The sequence below is a fragment of the Ranitomeya variabilis genome, chromosome 7 (assembly GCF_051348905.1).
Source record: "Ranitomeya variabilis isolate aRanVar5 chromosome 7, aRanVar5.hap1, whole genome shotgun sequence".
NCBI classification, from domain to species: domain Eukaryota; kingdom Metazoa; phylum Chordata; class Amphibia; order Anura; family Dendrobatidae; genus Ranitomeya; species Ranitomeya variabilis.
This window is the reverse complement of record NC_135238.1, coordinates 4,676,227-4,703,350: the sequence shown is the minus strand read 5'-3', so window position 1 is coordinate 4,703,350 and position 27,124 is coordinate 4,676,227. Positions and strand designations below refer to the sequence as shown.

At 44.3% G+C, this 27,124-nt stretch overlaps 1 protein-coding gene across 1 annotated transcript; it reads left to right on the top strand.

The window, feature by feature from the left end:
- The first annotated feature begins 615 nt into the window (after positions 1–615).
- Positions 616–25,692, top strand: LOC143784182 (uncharacterized). Its single transcript, XM_077272106.1, has 4 exons — positions 616–1,066; positions 14,557–14,683; positions 24,499–24,572; positions 24,789–25,692. Exons 1-4 carry the CDS (start codon positions 709–711, stop codon positions 25,319–25,321), a joined length of 1,092 nt encoding a protein of 363 aa, XP_077128221.1. The 5' UTR covers positions 616–708; the 3' UTR covers positions 25,322–25,692.
- The last annotated feature ends 1,432 nt before the right edge of the window (positions 25,693–27,124 follow it).

Sequence of the window (27,124 nt, the reverse complement as noted above, 5' to 3'; positions counted from 1 at the left end):
GTGCGCCTTTCCAAATCAAGTCCTATCAGTTTAATTAAACACAGCTGGACTACAATGAAGGAGTAGAACCATCTCAAGGAGGATCACAAGGAAATGGACAGCATGGGACTTATATGTGAGTGGCTCAGCAAAGGGTCTGAATACTTATGACCATGGGATATTTCAGTTTTTCTTTTTTAATAAATTTGCAAAAATATGTACATTTGTTATTTTCAGTGAAGATGGGGTGCAGAGTGCACAGTAATGAGAAAAAATTAACTTTTTTTAATTTACCAAATGGCTGCAATTAAACAGAGTGAAAAATGTAGTGTGTCTGAATACTTTCCGTACCCACTGTATGTTATAATTGTTGCGCCTCCTTGGATCACATTGCTAAGGACTATTAGGACTGTAACCTCTGAATGCAGCAGTGATGAACACGTTATGTCTATACATTCCACTGTCCTGAGTGTTATAATAAATACAGCAGGGACAGGGAGTGTCTTTTATTTGTCACCTCATTTGTTCGCCTCCATCATATTGACCCAAGTCATGTAGAAAAAATGAATGTTCAGAAACACCCTGCTATATAATACACCACACCTCCGCTTCCTGTAAGCCACCGAAAATGAAAGTATTCAGAAAAATCTGAGATAACTGAAGAAAACGCAAGACCTAGAAAGAGGAGAGAAAATAGGAGAGGTGGTGAGAAGGAGCAATCCATGAGAGATGGATCCAGACCAGCTAAGGAAAAGTATCCTGAACTTCAGCCTGGACCATCAGGGCTTTCTATCGACACTCTGGAAGCTCTCTGGTTTCACAAGTCGTGGTGATCAGGGATACTCCCGGGTTCTCCTCCAGATATTTGGCTACATTGGTCATGGGAAATCCTCCTTCATTAACTCCTGTAAGTACGTGATGGAGGAGGGCGAGGAATTCATAGAATGCGCTATTGCTGGAGAAGATCATAAGACCATGACCATGGAAAGAAAAGCCTACGCTCTCACCAAGAACATCACCATAGTGGACAACAGAGGGTGCATAATTATGGGCAGCTTCCAAAGAGCAGAAATCTACGCCCAACTGGGTGAGTAAGAACTGCCAATATTAACCCCTTAGTGACAGAGACAATTTTGGCCTTTTTGATCACTTATTAATGCTACATGTCACTTTATATATTAGCTTTGGAGCTTCTATATATCCCAGTGATTTTGAGATTGTTTTTCAGGACATATTGTACCTTTTGTTAACGATAAATTTATATATATAACATTTCTGCCTATTTATGAAAATATTTAAAATTTACAAAAAATGTATAAACATGTGTGGCCATGGTGGGACTGCTACTGATGCCCTGGTCCTCTGGATGTGCTGCCTGGCTTGCAGATTCCGGTGGTGGGGGTGCTTGGGTGCATCTTGAAAGTGCTGAAGAAGGACCTGCCTCTTCACCACCATCACCCACTGGATCAATTTGCACCTCGGATTTGGAACCCGTCTCCCTCTCCGTAAGGTTTGACTCCGTGCTATATTTTTGTTAAATAAAAAACATAACATTACTATTTGACACCAAAAGCAAATACAACCTTTTTAAAGCCATGCACTTAAGTTCTCAGATCCATCACCGGAGTTAGGAAATTAAGGCGGTCGAAGTAGAGGTATTTCCTCTTGGTGGTTGCAGCCACTCCACTCCAGGCCCGCAGCTGTCTCTCCCTCCTATAGTCCCTACAGCTGCGCCAACGCCTTGTCACATCATTCACTGCAATGTAACACAAAACACAAGTGTTCAAACCACAAATATGGATATGTTCTGAGCATATACAAATATACTTTGCAATCAATATCAAAATTATATGATTTATTTTTGTTATGGCTCCAGACCAATAATACAAAAGTAGTAACGATTTCAGGGCGGAAAAGGGCCTTCATCAGAACATACTTGAACATAAAATGACTACAATGATGAGGTTTTGAGGTATGGGTAAGAACATCTGTTATTACTTAAGGCCAAAGCATTCACCTGTATACTGGCTAAGATGGGGCAAAACATCAATGAGAAAAGCAACACATTTGTTGTGTGCTAAATTTGGTAATTACTGCAATATAGCTCATAAAAAAATTAATGGGGGCAACATTCATGGATCTAGAAATTATATTGTGTAAAGATTCACACGTATTGCTTTTAAACGGTTTAGCTGTAAAGGAGGGCACATTTTTCAAATTTAATATAACATATGAATATTGTACATTTTAGTTTAGTGACACATTGTAAAATTAAAATGTAAACATTTTTACATAATTTTACTTACTAATTCTCTCCTGATCCTCTCGAGATCTGTCCGCATAATCTGTGAACAGTGGGCAACAGATTCTTTTCCACGCTGCCTCCTTGCATGCCCGGTCGGCCTAGTGGGCATCTCTCTGGTCACATAGTTCTGGCCTCTCTTGGACCTGAACTATGAGTATCTCAACGTTAATAAGCGTCGACATGCTTTTAGGAATCCGTGACGTTGTTCCTTTTTTTTAATCTGTTCCAGTGTAATTTGCATGCCAAAGCTTCCTGACAATGCCTGATGCAATTTCCGGTCACCTGGAGAAGTCTTGCGATTTTATCATAAGTCACACTTGTGGTCCATTTGGAATCCGATTTTTCATCACACCCATAGACTTGCATTGGTGAATCCGATCCGATAATCGGTGACAATCGCAGCATGCTGCGATTTTCTCGGCCCGATGAAAACGGCCAACAAAAAATCGGCTGCTGGGAGCTGCCCCATAGATTAACATTGGTCTGAGTGCAATGTGATTTTTTTTTATCGCATTGCACTCGTCCGTTTTTTGTCGCCAGTGTGACTCCGGCCTTACTGTCAACCCTGCGCAGTTTGTCAGAGAGTTGGAAAGTCCGGGAATATACGGAAAGCTCCATTGATACCACTGCCTGTGATCGATGAGCCTTTCCAGTGAGTGGCTGTGGATATCATAGGGCCACTTGCAATCCCTAGCAGCTCTGGCAAAAAGTACATTCTCACAGTGGTGGACTATGCTACACGATACCCGGAAGCTGTGGCACTGTCCTCCATCCGAGCAGACAAGGTGGCGGATGCTTTACTGACTGTGTTCTCTCGTGTGGGATTCCCCAGGGAAATGTTGACCGATCAGGGAACCCAGTTCATGTCCGATCTGATGGAAAGCCTCTGTGAGAGAATACAAGTGCAGCATGTTGTGGCCAGCGCCTATCATCCCCAAACCAACAGACTCTGCGAGCGTTTTAATGGAACATTAAAGCAAATGCTCAAAATGCAGGTGGAGACTGAAGGGAGAGACTGGGAGCGGTACCTCCCCCATCTGTTGTTTGCCTACAGAGAGGTACCCCAGGCGTCTACTGGATTCTCCCCCTTTGAACTGGTTTATGGGAGGAGGGTCAGGGGGCCACTTGATTTGATTAAGGACTGTTGGGAGGACGACCCCAGAACTACTGGAGTCTCAGTGGTCGAATATGTACTGCGGCTCAGAGAGAGAATGCAAAAACTGAGCAACCTGGCCCATGAGAACGTGACCCAGGCCCAAATCAACCAGAAGGTCTGGTACGACCGTAATGCCAGACTGAGGGCCTACGAGGAGGGACAGAAGGTTTGGGTGTTGGTCCCTATTAGTGTTGAGCGATACCATCCGATACTTGAAAGTATCGGTATCGGAAAGTATCAGCCGATACCGGCAAAGTATCGGATCTAATCCGATACCCGATACCAATACAAGTCAATGGGACTCAAGTATCGGACGGTATCCCTGATGGTTCCCAGGGTCTGAAGGAGAGGAAACTCTCCTTCAGGCCCTGGGATCCATATTAATGTGTAAAATAAAGAATTAAAATAAAAAATAGGGATATACTCACCCTCTGACGCGCCCTGGTAGTAACCGGCAGCCTTCTTTACTTAAAATGCGCGCTTTTACTTCCTTCCGTGATGTCACGGCTTGTGATTGGTCGCGTGCCGCCCATGTGACCGCGACGCGACCAATCACAAGCCGTGACGTAATTTTCAAATTCTGAATGCCTAGAATTAGGCATTCAGGACCTGAAATTACGTCACGGCTTGTTGTGATTGGTCGCGTCGCGGTCACACCGAAGTCTTCACAGGGGAGCCTGGGAGGACACACTTAGCAGTTCACCATGTGGACACTGGTACTAATCCCCCAGTATGGCAGTCTGCATACCATGTGTCAGCAGAGGTGAAGGCACACATGAGGGAACAGGTAGAGGAGATGCTGAACCTCAAGGTGATACAAAAATCCCAGAGTGCCTGGGCCTCGCCTGTGGTTCTTGTCCCAAAAAAGGACCATACTACCCGGTTCTGTGTAGACTACAGCAGAGGTGTCAAACTGCATTCCTCGAGGGCCTCAAACCATGCATGTTTTCAAGATATCCTTAGCATTGCACAAGGTGCTGGAATCATTATCTGTGCAGGTGGTTAAATTATCACCTGTGCAATACAAGGAAATCCTGAAAACATGACCTGTTTGTGGCCCTTGAGGAATGCAGTTTGACACCCCTAGACTACAGGAGATTAAATGTACTGACTACATGTGAGGTCTACCCCATGTCGAGGATAGACGAGCTGTTAGAGCAGCAAGCTAAAGCATCGTACCTCACCATCATGGACCTGAGTAGGGGATACTGGCAGATACCCCTGCCCAGAGAAGCTCAGGAGAGGTCTGCCTTCAAAAGCTTCCAGGTGTCCACTGGGGAAAAGAGGAAGTTACTACCTGGATTTAACCCCTGTGGGTGTGGCCGTAGGACCCTTCCCCTTTAGGGACTATTGGCCAGCTGGGGCATCCTAATTAGTGCATCACCAAGGGGAGTAGTGCGAGGGGGGATCTGGCTACTGACCATATTTTATTGTTGCTTGCTATATGTGCTCCCCAGTCAGAGGCGCGCACCTTATACAGTATCGCGCCTGCCAAAACTGCAGGTCTTATTGTTAAGTCGGGGACGTGTCAGGGAGCTATGCGGGAAGTACAATACCTAGGACACCGGGTGGGGGGAGGCCTGCTAAAACCTGAGCCAGGGAAGGTAGAAACCATTACAAAATAAAAAGGGGTGAAGCCAGCGCTGCTTATGGTCAGAATGCAATACAGAGTGCACATGCACATATTAATTTCTAACTGTATTTCAAAATGAGACAATTAGCGAACAATTGATCAATTCTTTGAGCCACCCGGCCACGCCAAGGTATTATAATGGGGCAGTCCTACTTCCTAAATTTAGGCTTCCTAAATGTGTTAAAAGCAAGTCCACATTACATGCAAATTGTACCTGAAGCGTTTCTGAATCACTCCCATGGCGCCAGAAAGGGTAGCACAGATAAAAGTGGACCAGATCCGGACATAGACATTTCAGGTCCATCCTCCACACTGTCCAACCAGCACCACAGATGAAGGGTGAGACAGGCTGAGACACAGGTGCACAATCAAACAGAGCCTAGGGCAGGGCAGGGCTGCTATAGCAGCCTAGATCAATCACAATGAACACAGAAAGAATGGCATGCATAACCCAGCGCACACAGCAACAGTACTGTCTTTCCTGGGTACGGCTGGCTACTATAAGAGGTTTGTACCAAACTTCAGTGCTCTGGCCAAACCGTTAACTTATCTGACCAGGAGGAAACGTCCCAAAATTGTCTCCTGGAGTCCTCAGTGTGAGGAATCATTTTCTGCCCTAAAGTCGGCATTGGTTAGTTCACCCGTCCTGCAGGCCCCAGATTTCACTCGCCGGTTTGTAGTGCAGACAGATGCCAGCACCTATGGGCTAGGTGCGGTTCTCAGCCAGGTGAACCAGCAAAGTGAGGAACACCCAATTCTGTACCTAAGCAGGAAACTCCTGCCCAGAGAAGTGGCTTATGCCACCATAGAGAAGGAATGTGTGGCAATTTTGTGGGCTCTGCAGAAGCTGCAACCATACCTCTATGGGCGCAACTTCACCGTGATCACAGGTCATAACCCATTGAGTTGGCTCAACAGAGTAGATGGGGACAACGGGAAATTGCTTAGAGTCTGATATTACAGCAATACGATTTAACAATTCAGCATAAGAAAAGAATCGATCACGGCAATGCTGATGGCCTATCTTGCCAAGGTGGGGCGGAACCAGATACGTGCTTTGGAGCTGACCTGTAAGTCAACCCCCATGCACGTTCATAAGGAGGGAGGTGTAGTGAAATATGTATAGGTATGATTGTGTGACTTGCAGTAATTTAACATCTATCCTGAAGGCTGCAGGTCTCACCCAGGTGTTAATATGTATTATCCTGAGAAAGCAGCCTTCTGTCTCAATCTCACCAGGGGGCTTAGCTAAGGACCAGGAAGGAGAGGAAACGCTTCACACCTTCGGCTCTTTTGAAGAGAGATGTCAATTACAGCCTGACACTATCTGTCTGTGAGAAACTTTTACACAGGGATTCCCAGAAGAAAATAATATGCTCATTGGTGGAGTGGCCATGGTCCAATCAGAGACAAGCAATTATAATATCAACATGAGAGGCTGATCTAGAAATCTGACCTCCAGAGTGACTCTATAAATTAGACCTACACCCAAAGGGGGTATTCACAGATTGAGGGGCAGCCAAGCTGATGTGTTCCATTCCATATTCTTCCCCCCCCCCCTCACGGAGCAGAAAGCAGACTACAAGTTAGCTATTTCTGTAAGTTTTCTCCTGTTTATTTTATACTGTTTTGCATAACTGTATGTCTTTTTATTATCATATTTTTATACCTTTTTCTTTACTGTAAGCACTGTACCTTTTTGTATTAAAGCATAAAACTTTAACAAGTTGAACCTTGTATGTTCTCAAGAATCCAAAGCCTTAAACTGTTTGATCCTTATGAATGGTAGACAGTAGTAATAATATTTCCGGGACTCATCGCCCGTGTATTCGATGAGTGGTGGCAGCGTGTATGAGCGGGTGTGTGGCCTGGGTCGGTGTGTGATTTATGCTCCCATTACAGCATAGGACAGAGGTTGAATGCTGGACTGAGAGAGGGGAGATAGATTAACCCATGCAGGCGCAACCCCAAGTCGCTTGCTGAGAGCGGGTACGTGACAAAATAGCGGCAGCACGGAGGGATCCATGACACTGTGCAATTTTCAATCTTTCCTTTTTTTACCTTCAACACCACAAAGTCACACTACACAAAACTTTTCCCATGTGTCTACTTTACAAAAAACATCATTTTTTCCCAAAGTCTTTTTATGTTGTTAGAAAGGTTCAAAATTTAGGAGCAAATTTTCCTTTTTTTTCAAGGAAGTTCCAGCTGTATGCATGGTCTCACGGGCACAGTCGGCGAAGCACCGTGTAATGCTAGTCACTACTCAATGTGGCGCTAGTCACTATTCACATATCAAGAGGTCCGGGGTCAGTACCAAGAGAGCTCGTAATAGAAAAAAGTAACAGACAAAAGCGCAGTCAGGTCACAGTCCAAAGTCAGAGAATGAGGAAGGAAGCAGATCAAGAGAAATGGTAAATGGATGGTCAAAAGGGTAAATCGTAGGTCACCAACAGAGATCAGAAGACAGCTCACAGCACAGAGCACAAAGCTCAGAGCATTCTTGAGATTCAGGCTAAAAAGGCCTTGCTGGCTATGTCTCAGGGGCAGGACGAGGCTGAAGTGTACTGCCAAAAATTTCGGAAATGGTCCGTGCTGACACATTGGAACGAGTGTGCACTGGCCGCTAATTTTAGAAATGGCCTTTCTGAAGCCATTAAGAATGTTATGGTGGGTTTTCCCATTCCCACAGGTCTGAATGATACTATGGCACTGGCTATTCAAATTGACCGGCGGTTGCGGGAGCGCAAAACCACAAATTCCCTCATGGTGTTGTCTGAACAGACACCTGATTTAATGCAATGTGATAGAATCCTGACTAGAAATGAGCGGAAAATTCATAGACGCCGGAATGGCTTGTGCTACTACTGTGGTGATTCTACACATGTTATCTCAGCATGCTCTAAACGTATAGCTAAGGTTGTTAGTCCTGTCACCGTTGGTAATTTGCAACCTAAATTTATTCTGTCTGTAACTTTGATTTGCTCACTGTCATCTTATCCTGTCATGGCGTTTGTAGATTCAGGTGCTGCCCTGAGTCTCATGGATCTCTCATTTGCTAAGCGCTGTGGATTTACTCTTGAACCATTAGAAAATCCTATTCCTCTTAGGGGTATTGATGCTACGCCATTGGCAGCAAATAAACCGCAGTATTGGACACAGGTTATCATGTGCATGACTCCTGAACACCGCGAGGTGATATGTTTCCTGGTTTTACATAAAATGCATGATTTGGTTGTTTTAGGGCTGCCATGGTTACAGACCCATAATCCAGTCCTGGACTGGAAGGCTATGTCAGTCTCAAGTTGGGGCTGTCGTGGTATTCATGGGGATTCCCTGCCTGTGTCTATTGCTTCTTCTACGCCTTCGGAAGTTCCGGAGTATTTGTCTGATTATCAGGATGTCTTCAGTGAGTCTGAGTCCAGTGCACTGCCTCCTCATAGGGGCTGTGACTGTGCTATAGATTTGATCCCAGGCAGTAAATTTCCTAAAGGAAGACTGTTTAATCTGTCGGTACCTGAACATACCGCTATGCGTTCATATATCAAGGAGTCTCTGGAAAAAGGACATATTCGTCCGTCTTCTTCCCCTCTTGGTGCGGGATTCTTTTTTGTGGCAAAAAAGGACGGATCTTTGAGACCTTGTATTGATTATCGGCTTTTGAATAAGATCACTGTCAAATTTCAGTATCCTTTACCGCTGTTGTCTGACTTGTTTGCCCGGATTAAGGGTGCCAAGTGGTTCACCAAGATAGACCTTCGTGGTGCGTACAACCTTGTGCGCATTAAGCAAGGTGATGAATGGAAAACCGCATTCAATACGCCCGAAGGTCATTTTGAGTACTTGGTGATGCCTTTTGGGCTCTCCAATGCGCCTTCAGTTTTTCAGTCCTTTATGCATGACATTTTCCGGAAGTATCTGGATAAATTTTTGATTGTTTATCTGGATGATATTTTGGTTTTTTCTGATAATTGGGATTCGCATGTGGAGCAGGTCAGGTTGGTCTTTAAAATTTTGCGTGAAAATTCTTTGTTTGTCAAGGGCTCAAAGTGTCTCTTTGGTGTACAGAAGGTTCCCTTTTTGGGGTTCATTTTTTCCCCTTCTGCGGTGGAGATGGACCCAGTCAAGGTCCGAGCTATTCTTGATTGGACTCAGCCCTCGTCAGTTAAGAGTCTTCAGAAGTTCTTGGGCTTCGCTAACTTCTACCGTCGTTTTATCGCTAATTTTTCTAGCATTGTGAAACCTTTGACGGATATGACCAAGAAGGGCTCCGATGTAGCTAACTGGGCTCCTGCTGCCGTGGAGGCTTTCCAGGAGTTGAAACGCCGGTTTACTTCGGCGCCTGTTTTGTGCCAGCCTGACGTCTCACTTCCCTTTCAGGTTGAGGTGGATGCTTCGGAGATTGGGGCAGGGGCCGTTTTGTCGCAGAGAGGCCCTGGTTGCTCTGTTATGAAACCTTGTGCCTTTTTCTCTAGGAAGTTTTCGCCTGCCGAGCGAAATTATGATGTGGGCAATCGGGAGTTGTTGGCCATGAAATGGGCATTTGAGGAGTGGCGTCATTGGCTCGAGGGTGCTAAGCATCGTGTGGTGGTCTTGACTGATCACAAAAATCTGATGTATCTCGAGTCTGCTAAACGCCTTAATCCGAGACAGGCCCGCTGGTCATTGTTTTTCTCCCGCTTTGATTTTGTTGTCTCGTATTTACCAGGTTCAAAGAATGTGAAGGCCGATGCTCTTTCTAGGAGCTTTGTGCCTGATGCTCCTGGAGTCGCTGATCCTGTTGGTATTCTTAAAGATGGAGTTATCTTGTCAGCTATTTCTCCGGATCTGCGACGTGTGTTGCAGAGATTTCAGGCTGATAGGCCTGAGTCTTGTCCACCTGACAGACTGTTTGTCCCGGATAAGTGGACCAGCAGAGTCATTTCCGAGGTTCATTCCTCGGTGTTGGCAGGTCACCCGGGAATTTTTGGCACCAGAGATCTGGTGGCCAGGTCCTTTTGGTGGCCTTCCTTGTCAAGGGATGTGCGGTCATTTGTGCAGTCCTGTGGGACTTGTGCTCGAGCTAAGCCTTGCTGTTCTCGTGCCAGCGGTTTGCTCTTGCCCTTGCCTGTCCCGAAGAGACCTTGGACACATATCTCCATGGATTTCATTTCTGATCTTCCGCTATCTCAGGGCATGTCCGTTATCTGGGTGATATGTGATCGCTTCTCCAAGATGGTCCATTTGGTTCCTTTGCCTAAGCTGCCTTCCTCTTCCGATCTGGTTCCTGTGTTTTTCCAGAACGTGGTTCGTTTGCACGGCATCCCTGAGAATATTGTGTCAGACAGAGGATCCCAGTTCGTTTCCAGGTTCTGGCGATCCTTTTGTAGTAGGATGGGCATTGATTTGTCGTTTTCGTCTGCTTTCCATCCTCAGACTAATGGACAGACGGAGCGAACCAATCAGACTTTGGAGGCTTATTTGAGGTGTTTTGTCTCTGCTGATCAGGACGATTGGGTGACATTCTTGCCGTTGGCTGAGTTTGCCCTTAATAATCGGGCTAGTTCCGCCACCTTGGTTTCGCCTTTTTTCTGCAACTCTGGTTTCCATCCTCGCTTTTCTTCGGGTCATGTGGAGCCTTCTGACTGTCCTGGGGTGGATTCTGTGGTGGATAGGTTGCAGCAGATCTGGAATCATGTGGTGGACAACTTGAAGTTGTCACAGGAGAAGGCTCAGCGCTTTGCCAACCGCCGCCGCGGTGTGGGTCCCCGACTACGCGTTGGGGATTTGGTATGGCTTTCTTCCCGCTTTGTTCCTATGAAGGTCTCCTCTCCCAAATTTAAACCTCGTTTTATTGGGCCTTACAAGATATTGGAAATCCTTAATCCTGTATCTTTTCGTCTGGATCTTCCTGTGTCGTTTGCTATTCACAATGTATTTCATAGGTCCTTGTTGCGGCGGTACATTGTGCCTGTAGTTCCTTCTGCTGAGCCTCCTGCTCCGGTGTTGGTTGAGGGCGAGTTGGAGTACGTGGTGGAGAAGATCTTAGATTCTCGTCTCTCCAGGCGGAGGCTTCAGTACCTGGTCAAGTGGAAGGGCTATGGTCAGGAGGATAATTCCTGGGTGGTCGCCTCTGATGTTCATGCGGCCGATTTAGTTCGTGCCTTTCATGCCGCTCATCCTGATCGCCCTGGTGGTCGTGGTGAGGGTTCGGTGACCCCTCACTAAGGGGGGGGTACTGTTGTGAATTTGCTTTTTGCTCCCTCTAGTGGTTACTAGTTTTTTGACTCTGGTTTTTCTGTCATTCCTTTTATCCGCACCTGGGTCGTTAGTTAGGGGTGTTGCTATATAAGCTCCCTGGACCTTCAGTTCAATGCCTGGCAACGTAGTTATCAGAGCTAGTCTGCTGTGCTCTTGTCTACTGATCCTGGTTCCAGTTATATCAGCTAAGTCTGCCTTTTGCTTTTTGCTATTTGTTTTGGTTTTGTATTTTTGTCCAGCTTGTTCCAAATCTATATCCTGACCTTTGCTGAAAGCTCTAGGGGGCTGGTGTTCTCCCCCCGGACCGTTAGACGGTTCGGGGGTTCTTGAATTTCCAGTGTGGATTTTGATAGGGTTTTTGTTGACCATATAAGTTACCTTTCTTTATTCTGCTATCAGTAAGCGGGCCTCTCTGTGCTAAACCTGATTCATTTCTGTGTTTGTCATTTCCTCTTACCTCACCGTCATTATTTGTGGGGGGCTTCTATCCAGCTTTGGGGTCCCCTTCTCTGGAGGCAAGAAAGGTCTTTGTTTTCCTCTACTAGGGGTAGCTAGATTCTCCGGCTGGCGCGTGTCATCTAGAATCAACGTAGGAATGATCCCCGGCTACTTCTAGTGTTGGCGTTAGGAGTAGATATATGGTCAACCCAGTTACCACTGCCCTATGAGCTGGATTTTTGTATTCTGCAGACTTCCACGTTCCTCTGAGACCCTCGCCATTGGGGTCATAACACTCAGCCCACTCAGTGATGTCACGACCGGAGTGCATATCTTTACCCCTGCTGAGTTGGGAGTAAGTGTTGGTCCAGGAAGCGAGCTAGCAACCGCTCTTCAAAGCTGTCCTTATGCATCTTGATGTATCTCCTGGGCACATGGGTGATCAGGCAATGAAATGATCTGAACGACCTGTAAGTGTTCTATTCAATTTTAATCCTTCTTTTATTTGTAATTGCAATGTACATATGAATTGTCTTCTTTATAATATCTTTTTAATACTTTGTAAACACTGCCTACCTTTTTATGGAGTAAAATATATCATTTGCTAGCTTGTCTCTCCCTGCTCTATAAACAAACTGTGAGTCCTCTGAGGTGAATTACGCTACTGATTTGAATTGGCTCCGGACCCGTTAATCAGAGCTAGTGGCAGCATACTTTTTTCTGTGCGATTGGGAATCTATGTAGCGACCGGCGGTGTTGATAATTATTGTTCCCGCCTGTGTGGGAGTAGTTATATTGCCCTTGTTGTAGCGTGCCAATAGCCAGTACATAGCAGGTAGCCTTTCTGGTGACTAATTACCCTCGGTACAGTACCCTGACTGACCTGAGGATAAGGGGGCGCCAGAGAGCTGCAAGTTCCAAACCGGAACTGGGAAATGGGATATACATAAATCCCCTTTAGAAGGAACCAGGGGCAACCAAACAACCCTGGTTCATGACAAATAGGTGTGAGTGGTGGGGACGATAAAGGTGTTTTCCCCGTGATCCGTGACATATTGTTGGCGGCACGGTATGAATCCTGACAACCAATGCATTTTGAATGTTGTAGCTTTCGTAGTCCTGGTATATGGGTGAGTGAAGTATGGAGGTTTTATACCACACTTGTTCACCAGAGAGCAGTGCAGCCCAGGTGGGACATGAGGAATTTAGAATACTGTAGTGTCCACCACTTAGCATACTCTGACAAAAGTTATATATATATATATATATATATATATATATATATATATATATATATATATACATATATATATATATATATATATATATATATACAGTGTGTAAAATAAGTATTTGATACACTGCAGATTTTGTACGTTTCCCCCCTATGAAAAATGGATAGAACTTTATCGTAGGTACACTTCACCTGTGAGAGACAGAATCTAAAAATAAAACCCAGGGGCTGTCACTGGGCAATATTGATTTTCAGCTCCTTCAAAGATTTTCTATTGGGTTCAGGTCTGGAGACTGGGAGGCCACTCCAGGACCATGAAATGCTTCTTACAGAGCCTTAGTTGGCCTGGCTGTGTGTCCCAGGTCATTGTCATACTGGAAGACCCGGCCATATCTCATCGTCAATGTTCTTACTGAGAGAAGGAGGTTGTTGACTAAAATATTGTAATACATGACCCCATCCATCCTCCACTCCTTACGTTGCAGTTGTCTTGTCCCCTTTGCAGAAAAGAGCCCCAAAGTATGTTGTTTCCCCACCATGCTTCATGATTGGAATGGTGTTCTTGGGGTTACACTCATCCTTCTTCTTCCTCAAAACATGGCAAGTGGAGCAGATACCAAAAAATTCTATTCTGGTCTCATCAGATCATATGACCTTCCCCCATGCCTCCTCTGGATCAACCAGATTTTTCATTGACGAACTTCATCTGAAGGCTTTGGTGAGCAGTGATATCAGGAATGTACAATGACCGAAGAAATGGATGGCACTCACCAATGCGGGTTTTTTCTTGCTTTATTGAATGCTGCGTGTCTCAGGCACCAGAGACATGTGCAAGGTATGGACTAATAATAAAGAATAATAATCTTTATTTTTATATAGCACTAACATATATCCCGCAGCGCTTTATAGTTTTGCACACATTATCATCCCTGTCCCTGTTGAGGCTCACAATCTAAATTCCCTATCAGTATATCTTTGGAATGTGGGAGGAAACCGGAGAACCCGGAGGAAACCCACGCAAACACGTGGAGAACATACAAACTCTTTGCAGATGTTGTCCTTGTTGGGGTTTTAACCCAGGACTCCAGCGCTGCAGGGCTACTGTGCTAACCACAGCACAGGACTACAGCTGTTTCACGCTTCAGCGCTTCAACAAGTCTGTTGAAGTGCAAAACATGTCTCTGGTGCCTGAGACACGCAGCATTCAATAAAGCAAGAAAAAACCCGCATTGGTGAGTGCCATCCATCATTTCTTCAGTCATTGTGGATTGCTTGCATGTATTTTTTCATACGGATTGAGCACCTACAGCGGTGTTTTTGGAGGCTATAGCGCTCATGATTTAGTGTGGCTAACCTCATTCTTTTGAGCTAAAGGCGATGCAGTGGTGCCAAACACTCTTCTGATGAGCGATGATGACAGTAAGGTTATCAGAGGTCACAGCCGATGAACTGCGGTAACCTTACTGACATCAGTGCTCGCAGCATGAGAGATTTCACATCACAAATTGTTCGGACATCCCTGTTATTAGACAGACACTTATTACACAGGGTAAATGTTTTTCTTCACCTAGGAAACTTCCTCCCCATTGGTGAGAAGGTGGAGTGGATGAAAGACTACACAGATCTGATGTACAAACTGGAAGATGCTGCACTCAACCCAAACTACTCCGATTTCATTGTCCCCATCCTAATATACAGGTGAGGGCCACAACTGGCAAGACCTGGGGTCAGTGTTGGATAATGTTGGATAATGTTGAGATCATACAGAAATATATATGGAGACACAGAGAGTAAAAACAGACACAAAATATGAGACACCTGCGCTAAAGAACTAATAAAGGCCTAATTGTGGGGAGGCACAAGCTGCAACCAACTATGTTACACACCCTGTCAAATGTGCAAAATTGAAATAAACTATCTCAAGAAAGACCCTGACACTACAGTTACATGTTAGAAAGCACAATATAAATAGGGGATAACAATACAAATTAAGGGTAAGTTCACACAGGGCGTTTTTGCTGCTTTTTTAATGCTAATTTTCAGCTGCTTTTTACAGTACCAGGAAAGCCTATGAGATTTCAGAAACCTCATGCACACACATTGGTTTTTTTTGTCATCAGGATTTTAGGCTTTGCTGGGTTTTTTAAACATAGAGCATGTCACTTCTTTCAGCGTTTTTGCTGCATTTTTTCAGTGTTTTTCACCCATTGACTTGAATGGGTGTTGAAAAAACTCTGCAAAAACGCAGGTATCATTATTTGCTGTGTTTTTGCTGCTGAAAATTCAATGACATTAGCATGGACAAAGAGGAAGAAAAAACACACCAAAAATGCACCTAAACCTGCATTTTTTGACACAGCTTCTTTCCTGCCAAGAAGATCAAGTTTTGCTGCAGAAATAAAAGCAGCAAAAATGCCCTGTGTGAAGTTACCCTAACAATATAAATATTGTCAAATATTGCCTATTTATATTGTACATTGTTATTGTTGTCCCCTATATATATTGAAACATGTAACTGGATAAACACTGGCACGTAAGCCTTAGTGTCAGGGTGGACTAAAGTAATTTAGGCTGACTTCTGAAAGTTATTTAAGCAATTTTTTTTTATTAATAAAGCATTGCAGCCTAATGTGATAACCCCCTAGAGCTTTTTTGTTATTGTTTCTATTTGTGTTTTTTTTACCCATACACTTACTATATATAAAGGTTTTTGCAATTTTGCATATTTTTTGGTTTCTACAAACGTCTGGGGAGGTCACACTAGTGCAAAGATATATACCTTGTTATGGGTTCTTGAGATAGCTTGGAGACACAACGAGGCAGAGAGGTGATTTCTGCAGCTGGCGCCCCATGTGGGAGAGCTCACAGCAGTATTCTTTATAGTGACTTAAAGAAGTATAATAAAATTCTATTAAAAATAATCCTGAGTTATTAAAGGTATTTGCTAAGACTGAATTATATTTGAGGGTAGGTAATCAATGTTGGATCAGTGAGGGTCCTACACCTTGTCCCCCTGCGGTTCAGCTATTATCAGATCCAGCAATGGCTGCATGTGAAGAAGTAATGGAAGCTAAAAAGCACAGCGCCACACACGGCCAATTGGCTGCAGCTAAGAAATGCACCTTCACTACTTATAAGCAAGTATGCTCGTTACTCGGGTTTCTCCGAGCACACTCAGGTGGTCTCCAAGTATTTGTTAGTGCTCGGAGACTTAGTTTGTGTCGCTGCAGCTGCATGATTTGCAACTGCTAACCAGCCTGAATACCTGTGGGGGTTGCCTGTTTGTTAGGAAATCCCCACATGTATTCATGCTGTATAGCAGCCGCAAATCATGCAGCTGCAGCAACACAAACTAAATCTCCGAGCACATTCAAAATACTCGGAGGATGCCTGAGCATGTTCGCAGAAACCCAAGTTCTTATTAGCCTTCAAAGAATAGTGCTTCTATTGAAGAGCCGTTTTATCATCATCATCAACATAATCTCCATTAATTTCACTTCAGCTATCACCAGCATTATCACTACCGTTATCATAACAACCATCCTCTTGTACAGGCCCAAAGTGACTAAAGAAAGGGACAATGACTGCGAGGTTTAAAAACTTTTAATGTTTTAATTTTTCCAATTGGTGAATGGTTATCCATGGGTCATATAAAGGCTAAGGTTTAATGGGGGAGGGGAGGAGAGTAGCAGGGGAACAAAAGCTGGGGCATATGTGCTGCTCCTCTGCCAGTTTGGTGAGAGAACCAATGTTGATACACAATACACAGAATGTCAACGATATTATCTGTGCCCAATCAGGGGATTAGATAGACAAAATCCCATGCAGCAAATATATAAATCCTACAAAAGATACTGCAAGAAAACCAGGATACATAAATATATAAATTTATTATTTAAAAAAATTATAGATAAACAAGAATCAAGGTGCTTTAAAAGGTGAATACTACAAAGGAGCCGCAGATCAGAGGTTTAAACCAATGCTGGGTATAATGCCTTTGTCCACATTGACATAGATTGGTGTATTTAGTCAGTCCAACACATAGGAACAATCTTACTAAGCTGGTGCACAAAACATCCAGCGATACCACCTATTGCAGACAACAGGAACATATAAAGTTACAATGAAGCATAGTTACCTCGGGCCTGCGGCGCCACCACCCCTACGCGCGTTTCGGCGTGCGTGCCTTCTTCCGGGGGAGTGGCGTCGTCAGGTCTTACCGTAGTATAAATATACACAGCCGCCCAATGGAATTGCAGGGTTATAGAAAAAACGCCGAGTACCGGCCCTATTGTGGCGCATGCGTAGTCGGAGTCAGGAAACATCCACATCACTGGGTGCGTCATCGCCATGTGAGCAGACAGAACCCTCCCACTTTATGACGTGGGAAGGCACTGCCCACCTTGGATGTAACTAGCGATGGAGACGCCATCAGCCATGGTGAGTAACCGACTCAAACGGTCATGCGCACAGGCCAGCCAAGGATTATAAAGGGACCGAATGATAATTGCGAATCTTTTGGTACATAGAAATATAATGTCCGTAGACAATATAAAGTGCAATTTAGTACATGAAGATATAATATCAACAAACAGTGAAAGTGCAACAGTGCTAAATTAATATTAAAACAGTGCAAAATACTGCTAAAGAAAACAAAGTAATTACGTAAAGAAACATACTATAAACATACATAAAAATATAATGGTGCATTGTACACAGAACTAGTTATAAAGTTATAAAAATACAAAAATACAAGAATATAGGTGGTATAATTTATTTAACCACCATTATATGCACTGAAGCATGTGACACTAAAAGTGCAAAGTGCCATAAAAAACATATAGTCCATGAACCAGACGTCCGAAGCTTTTATGTAAGGTCCTCATGATGATACAGCAAGCTGATTATTCGCCATACGAGCAGCCGTAGCAGAGAATTTTTACGCATAAATATTAAAATACTAAAAAGAGAAAAAAACATATTATTTATTAGTGCATATTATAAAATTAAATATTAGTGAATTAAAAGACCCCTGACGAGGCCACTTAAAAAACCTGTGACATAGAGCTCAGAGGAAGGGGGCATAACTTATCATCTCATTTAGACCTTGTGGATATAAGGTACGTAACTCCCAAATCCAGCGAGCCTCCTTCTGGGCTAGTAACCGTCCCACATTACCACCCCGGAGATCCAACCGTACACAATCAATCCCTTTGACCTGTAGAACACTAGGGTCACACGCATGGTACTCTTTGAAGTGCCTTGGTATACTTTTTAACAATTCATTGTTTTTTTCCTCTTTGGCCGCCAAAATGTCCCTCACATGTTCCCTAACTCTGACCTTAAGGGCTCTTGTTGTTAGCCCAATATATACTTTAACGCAGGGACATGACGCATAGTAAATCACCGCCATCGTTGAACATGTGATGGTGTGTGTTATTTTAAAATTGCGGCCATCAGATGAAAGAAATTCTTTTGCCTCCACAATATTGGGGCATGCCACACATCTCCCGCATGGCTTGCAGCCCCAAGCTGGTAATGGTCTCTGATCAATGCAAAAAATGGGAGACGGAGTCTTAGGTGTATAATAACTCCTAACCAGCATGTCACCCAAATTGGGGGATCTCCTAGCTGTCAGAGATGGTTTGGGCGTGAGGTATTGCTTAAGAATAGGGTCGGCCAAAAGTATAGGCCAATGTTTTGCCATGATTTCATTTAGCCTATTCCAGTGAGAATTATAGGTTGTGACCAATCTTACCTGGTTGGTTGATTCTTTTTTATTATTACGAGAGTACAGCAATTGGTTTCGATCCGTGTTTCTTGCTCTATTATATGCTCTTTTAATAGACCTTTTACTGTAACCTCTCTCCAGAAAACGTGTCTTCATCTCCTCCGCTCTAGCTTCAAAGTCCAATGGGTTAGAACAGATTCTTTTAATCCGCAAAAACTGTCCGGTGGGGACAGCATTCACTACATGACAAGGATGTGAAGAGCTTGCGTGAAGAACAGAGTTGACTGCTGTGACCTTACGAAAGGCATCAGAAGACAAAAGACCATCAGGGCCCCTCCTGACCAGAACATCCAAAAATTCAACCTGATGATAACTGAAATTAAAGGACAAATGAATATTCAAATCATTATTATTAAGATTTTGAAAGAAAGATTTTAAATCATTAGGAGTTCCCCGACAGATCAGGAATATGTCATCTATGTAGCGGGCCCAAAAAATGACCCGCTCCATAGATACACCCCGATCTGACGAGAAAAGGTCCCTCTCCCACAGCCCCAGGAACAAATTAGCGTAAGAGGGTGCACATGCTGCCCCCATTGCTGTTCCCTGGAGCTGCAGGAAGAAGGACCCATTAAAAAGAAAGAAATTTTTTGTTAACAAAAATTCCAACAATATCAACAAAAATTCAGAATCATCAGTTGATAAGTCTGTCATGGTCAGGAAATGGGAAACCGCCCTCAAGCCATCCTGGTGGCGTATATTAGTGTACAGAGACTCAACATCACATGTGGCGAGGATCATATCCTCGTCAATGTGAATGGAGTCAATTTTTTTTAAGAAATCTGTGTATATTTATACTACGGTAAGACCTGAGGACGCCACTCCCCCGGAAGAAGGCACGCACGCCGAAACACGCGTAGGGGTGGTGGCGCCGCAGGTCCGAGGTAACTATGCTTCATTGTAACTTTATATGTTCCTGTTGTCTGCAATAGGTGGTATCGCTGGATGTTTTGTGCACCAGCTTAGTAAGATTGTTCCTATGTGTTGGACTGACTAAATACACCAATCTATGTCAATGTGGACAAAGGCATTATACCCAGCATTGGTTTAAACCTCTGATCTGCGGCTCCTTTGTAGTATTCACCTTTTAAAGCACCTTGATTCTTGTTTATCTATAATTTTTTTAAATAATACATTTATATATTTATGTATCCTGGTTTTCTTGCAGTATCTTTTGTAGGATTTTTACAGTTTGGTGAGAGGTACAGCCACCCTCTCCTCTTCCATCTCACTGTTCGTCTCCGTCACCGGTGCCCTCTCCTCCTCTCCTTTTCTCTCTCTCATGCTCTCCCTTTCATCCTCTATACCTCTACCTCGCTCTCCTCCTCTCCATCTTCTCTCCCTTTTCCTCTTCTCTCCTCATTTCTCTCTACCTCGCCTCCTCTGCTAGTACGCCTTTCCCTTTCTCTCTTCTCCTCCTCTCTTCCTTTCCCTCTCCCTACACCCATTCTTTTTTCAGTCATACTCTCCCTTTCCTCCTTTCCCTTCTTCCTTCCTTCCCTTCCTTTCCTTGTTTTTATTTATCCCTTCTTTACTTTTCTTTCCTGTTTTCCTTCTATTTCTTCTTTCTTTCATTACTTCCATTCTTTTTTTCTTTCCTTCCTTTTATGCTCTTCCATTTATCCTTCCTTTCCTTCTATAGTTCTTTCCTTCACCATCTTCCTTCCTTATTATTATTACTAATATGCATTGTTATAGCGCCTTTCATTCCATGGCGCTTTACATGTGAAAAGGGGGCAAATATAGACAAATACATTAAACATGAGCAAAAAACAAGGCACACGGGTACATAAGGAGGGAGGACCCTGCCCACGAGGGCTCACAGTCTGTAGGGGATGGGTGAGGATACACTAGGAGAGGGTAGAGCTGGTTGTGCGGCGGTTCAGTAGGTTGAGGATCACTGCAGGCTGTAGGCTTGTCGGAAGAGGTGAGTCTTCAGGCTCTTTTTGAAGGTTTCTATGGTAGGCGAGAGTCTGGTATGTTGTGGTAGAGAGTTTCCGAGTATGGGGGAAGCACGGGAGAAGTCTTGGATGTGGTTGTGGGAAGAAGAGATGAGAGGGGAGTAGAGGAGGAGATCTTGAGAGGATTGGAGGTTGCGTATAGGTAAGTACCGGGAGACCATGTCACAGATGCATGGAGGAGACAGGTTGTGGATGGCTTTTTATGTCGTTGTAAGGGTTTTGAACTGGAGTCTCTGGGCGATAGGAAGCCAGTGAAGGGATTGACATAGGGGAGAGGCTGGGGAATAGCAGGGAGACAGGTGGATTAGTCGGGCAGCAGAGTGTAGGATGGATAGTAGTGGTGCCAGAGTGCTAGAGGGGAGGCCAGAGAGCAGGAGGTTGCAGTAGTCAAGGCGGGAGATGATGAGGGCATGTACTAGTGGTTTTGTGGTGTCTCAGTCAAGGAATTCACGGATCCGGGATATATTTGTGAGTTTAAGATGGCAGGAGGAGGCAAGGGCTTGGATGTGTGGCTTGAAAGAGAGGGCAGAGTCGAGGATCACCCCGAGGCACCGAGTGTGTGGGACTGGGGAAATTGAGCAGCCATTAACATTGATGGATAGGTCTGGTGGAGGGGTAGAGTGAGGTGGGGGAAAGATGATGAATTCTGTTTTGTCCATGTACAGTTTTAGAAATCGAGCAGAAAAGAAGGCCGAGATAGCAGACAGACAGTGTGGGATTTTGGTAAGTAAGGAGGTGAGGTCAGGTCCGGATAGGTAGATCTGCATGTCATCTGCGTAGAGATGATACTGCATACCGTGGGATTCTATTATCTGTCCCAGGCCGAAGGTGTAGATGGAGAAGAGTAGGGGTCCTACAACAGAGCCTTGAGGAACACCGACAGACAAGGGGCGAAGTGAGGAGGTGGTGTGGGGGAGGGAGACACTGAATGTTCGGTCTGTTAGATATGATGAGATCCATGAAAGGGCCAAGTCTGTGATACCAAGAGATGAGAGGATCTGTAGCAGAAGGGAGTGGTCCACAGTGTCAAAGGCAGAAACAGGTGCAGGAGAAGGAGGACAGAGTAGTGTCGCTTGCTCCTGGCAGTTAGTAGGTCATTGGTGACTTTAGTTAGGACAGTTTCAGTTGAGTGATGAGGACAGAAGCCAGATTGTAACTGGTCAAAGGGGGAGCCTGAGGAGAGATGGGAGGACAGTTCAAGATGGACGTGTTGTTCCAGTAATTTGGAGGCATAAGGGAGAAGGGATATCGGGCAATAGCTAAACACAGAGGAAGGGTCGAGGGAGGGCTTTTTGAGGATGGGTGTGATCTTGGCATGCTTGAAGGATGAGGGGAAGACACTTGCTGTGAGTGAGAGGTGCGTTAGGGTTGGGCTGAAGACTGTGGCAAGGATAGGGATGAGGTGGGACGGTAGTGGAGCACCCCCAGACGCAGGGCAGCGGGGTACTCGGTACCGGGTCTCTCTGTCTCTGTTCTGGGGATTCACGGTGGCCCGACCCAGTCCGTGGCCCTGCTATGGGGCGTCCAATTAAAGGTGTAGGTAGAAGTCTGTCAAGTGTTCGTGACGCCACCTGTGGTATTCGGTCAGGATGACCGACACTGCTAGGGATCCGCTGGGGTGATGGTATGGCAGCTAGATGGTATACCTTCCCACAGGTGAAGTGTATCCCCAGGGCTTCCTCAGAAGGATGTTGCCTCGATCTTAGGGCACGTCTCCTCCCAGTATTATCTCCTAGTGATGTGATATCGTTTCTCACTTCTCCACAATATACTCCGCTTCTTGTCCTTTCTTAAGATGCCGCCGCAATGAAGTGCAGGCGCGGCTCCGTAACGATCTGTCTCTTGCTAGGCCACTGTCAGGATCCCACCCCTGACACTACTGTAACTGTATTGGCGCACACAGAGCGCCGATACAATTTCTCCCTGCTCTGCCGCAGAATGTATCGATCTCCCTGCTCTGCCGCCCAGCCGCTATGAGGCCCCTGAGAAGGCGGGGGGCTTTGTGCCAGCAGTTGACTCCCCGCCCGTCATCGCAAGGTCAGCTGTACGGCATTATACTATATGTAGGCTTATGGGGAGTGCCTTATACTATATGGAGGCTTATGGGGAGTGCATTATACTACATTTAGCACTATCTGGTGCATTATACTATATGGAGGCTATCTAGGGGGCATCATACAGTGTAGAGATTACAGTGAGGGGGCCATCGTACAGTGTGGGGATTACAGTGAAGGGGCCATCATACAGTTTGGGGGCTACTAAGTCAGTATACTGTGTGGGTGGTACTATACAGTGAGGGGGCATTGTACTGTGTATAAGAGAACATCATGCTGTGTATAGAGGAGCTGTACAGGGGGCAGACTCCGGGGCACAATGTGGGCACTGTTTTCTAGGGCACTTGCACCCGGCATTACTATATTATAGAGGGGGCTTTAGAATTTAGAGGGCACAGAGAACCACACAGCAGGTGCAGTAATAGGGACACAAACAGTAGCAGCGGCTCAGCATTGGGATATCAGCAGGATGAGGAGTTTGTGCTGGTTGAGAATAGAGGATGATGGGGCTGGAATGTGAGAAGTGAAATGTGTCTTTGTTGTATTCTCTGCAGACGAGTCCTGGCTGGAAGAAGTTGTCATGTCGGTCTGGGCCAGATGGAAAAGACCGGAAAAGTGAACGATTCCATCAGAAAGGACATCTGCTGAGGTTCTCCTCCAGTATTAGGGAGCATCAACCAGTTGTAATCAAGCTTACCTGGTTAGGGGCCCACTCAGATGTTTCGCCCCTCCGGAACCAAAACCCTAGCTACGCCTCTGCGTGCAGAGGATTCTGGCAGGGGGTTAGAAATGAGTGTGGGGATGTGTTGAGGAGGCCCGAGATTTGGGGATACGTCACCAGAGATGAGGAGTAGCAGACAGAGCGTTAGAAAGTGGGAGCAGGATAGAACGTGATGGGGCCGTGTGTGTCTGCAGAAAGAGCATTGTATGTGGAGGAACAGTTCTGAGAAGGTGAGCTGACGGGGGAGGATGGAGGAAGAAATGACTAGTTCCTTACTAGGTGGAGGGATTGCAGGAGATTGTAAGAAGGAAAGTAGTATGGGGGTGAAAGAGCAAAGAAACCGAAACATTATAGTGGTTTGGTATTCTGTTACCTTCCAGTCAATTCCAGTCCAATCCAGTCTAATTCAAAGTAATTAAAAAGATGTAGTTTAAAAGATGGAAGTTAAAAGATGAATGGAGCAGACTATGTCTGGACCTTCTATAGTTCTTTCCTTCCTTCCTTCCTTCCTTCTTTCTTTCTTTCTTTCTTTCTTTCTTTCTTTCTTTCTTTCTTTCTTTCTTTCTTTCTTTCTTTCTTTCTTTCTTTCTTTCTTTCTTTCTTTCCTTCCTTCCTTCCTTCCTTCCTTCCTCCATTTCTTGGGACACTTTGGTTATACTTTGTAAAGATACATTTAAAAATTTGGCAGATGATAAGAGTAAAAAGAGTTCTGTTACTGTTTGTGGCACTGCTGTTAATAAAGGTTGTGACCATCCCACTTGACCCATAAAGATTGTTACAAGTTTATTTTCAAGAGACGGAAGTCCTTCACTAATGAGATGTTGATGTCTTAATCCTCATGGTCTCATAAAAACCATCCCAACCATTACCACCACCATCATCCAATATTATCACCACTGTCACCAGCCTCAGCACAGTCACCATCACCCCTATAAACATTATCATCATTACAATCTCCGTCATCATCTTTTCTTTTATTTCTACAGTGCTAAATGTCGGTTTGGTGAGGGTGAGAAACAAGAGCTGCAGGAGTTGCTGAATAATTGTGTGAAGATGACAGGTAATGTTGGGTGTAGTGGACAGCAGACACATCGAGACCCTAGATCTTGTTTCTTGATGTTCAGTTGCTGCCGGGTCCAGAGAGTAACAAGTATGAGGAACGGATGATGTTAGCGTTAGTCCAACACAAAATGTCATCCAGATATTCAGGAACAATTACAATGAAGAGTGATGTTATATCTCCCCAGATCTCCGCTCACATCTTTGTCTCTTGCAGGAGTCTTCCCCATTATTGTCATCACCAATAAAACCAGTGGAGACTTCATGGAGGCTGAAAAGATGTTCAAGCAGATGGGAGCTGAGGATATAATCTCTATAGAGAACTACACCAAAAAAGATCATATCAAAACACGGGGGAAAACCAACGATATTCTGAAGGTTATTCACAGCGCCCTGGAAAACGTCAAATATCGCCTGGAAGCGAAAGAAAGAAATCCCCAGAAAGACTGGGTGCAACGGAAGAAGTTCATGTTGGAGTATATACATAAGGCGGAAATGGAGAAGAAACAGGATGAGATGAGAAGAGAGGAAGCAATGAGAAGAGCAGAAGAAAAGAAAAGAGAGGAACAAAAGAGAAGACAGGAAGCAAGAAATATGGCGCCAGTGAAGCCTTTCATGAGGGATAATGAACACAATGCAGAAATGAAGAAGAGACAGGATGAGCTGAGTGGAAAGGAAGAACCGAAAACCGAGAAGGGAAACGACAGTGGAGGCGGTTTGTGGTCGTGGTTATTTGGGCGCAAACATTAGAGGGAATTATTCTACTAAATGTGACAGAATTTTATCACAATTTTCAGAAAAAAACAACTTCCCATCATCAGATTTATGTAATGTTCTTTTCTCTTTACACCTCACTCCACAAAGGCAAAGTGATAAGGGACGCTGGGTAAAATGCAAAACTGCTTTTATTTTTTTTCACAAATTGATGTAAAGTCATCAAACTGAGAGGTGGCGTTCACCCGACCAATGTGAGAAATGACGCACCGTCTTATATTCAGCCTGAGGCACTGCGGTAATTTTATCTCATTTTCTGACTGTTTAGATTAACTTTACGCTTTCTATATATTACACATGATAAGTCATTCTACCCCATCATATATAATAATAAAGGACTGACCAGGAAACGTCTCTTTCTTCTTCCGTCTAATGGGGCAGCTCTTCTTATAGCACATGTGGATTGTATTCTGGGCATTTCCACCATCTTCTGCTCCCTATTGTACCTGTGTCACCCAAAATGCAAATGAAGATACTGTGGTAACGAGGAAGAGCAGCCGCAAACACCTCCAAGGTTCCAGGATAGCCGCTGTACACTGCACGATTGTATGGACAGTAGATACAACACTATTGATCACAGCTCAGTGTGGATACATAACAATATGGTGTATTCTCCATGGCTTTAGATGCATTCAGGGCAGGAACGAGGGATTTTAGTGCCCTGGACAGATGAAGCCGATGGAGCCCACCCCTCCCTTCTGCACCCAAGTAGAGGAATGGGTCAGAGACTAAAGTAACAGGACCCCTGATGCTCCCCACCCCACCTCCAATGTGTTAGGTAATAATGAGCTCTGACAACCACTTCCACTAGAATTGTTTTTTTTTTTCAACAAAAGTAAAAAAAATTCTGTACTTTAGGGATGAGGATTAATATGGAATATAATTTAAAAGTAAGATACAGAATCATTCATTGTTGGTAACCATTTACACTATAAAAGGGACAAATAACGATATTTTTCCCTGGCATCCTAGATTTTAAATGTCAGACCCAAAGACAGTCATGGAAACTACGAGTAATATAGCTTAACTATAATGGGGGCTGTTTGGATTCACTTAAGGTGTCCAGCACTTGATGGATTCCTTGATGGGAACTAAACAGACCTCATTATATATATAAACAAATAAGTCTGATGGGTTTAACATCCATCATGCAACAAACCCTGATTGAAACAAAACTGATGGTGGTTCTGGTGAAGTATTCATGTACTAATGGTGGGTCTTGTGCTGTGTTCATGTACTGATGGCAGCTCTGATGCCCCATATTTCTGCACTGATATTCTGGTGACAAATTCATGTAGTATTGGTTGTTATGCTTCTGTTTTCATGTACTACTAATGGCTCTGGTGATGTGTTCATGTAATGATCATGGTTTTCACAATGTAATCATCACAAGAATCATCATCAGTGCATGAATACAAAACCAGAATAATCATCAGTGCAAAAATAGAACACCAAAACTATCAATAGTACAGAAATACACACCAGAACCATTATCAGTAAATAAATAGTTCACTAGAACCAGTACAGCCATCATCAGTACATGAATGCATCACCAGAACCACTATCAGTATATGAATACATCATCAGATTCACCATCATTACATGAATACATTACCAGAACCACCATCAACACATGAATGCATCACCTGAACCACCATCAGTACACAAATACATCAACAGAACCACCATCAGTACACAAATACATCACCAGAACCACCATTAGTACAATGATACAATGCTAGAACAACCATCAGTACATGTACATCAGTATATGAATAC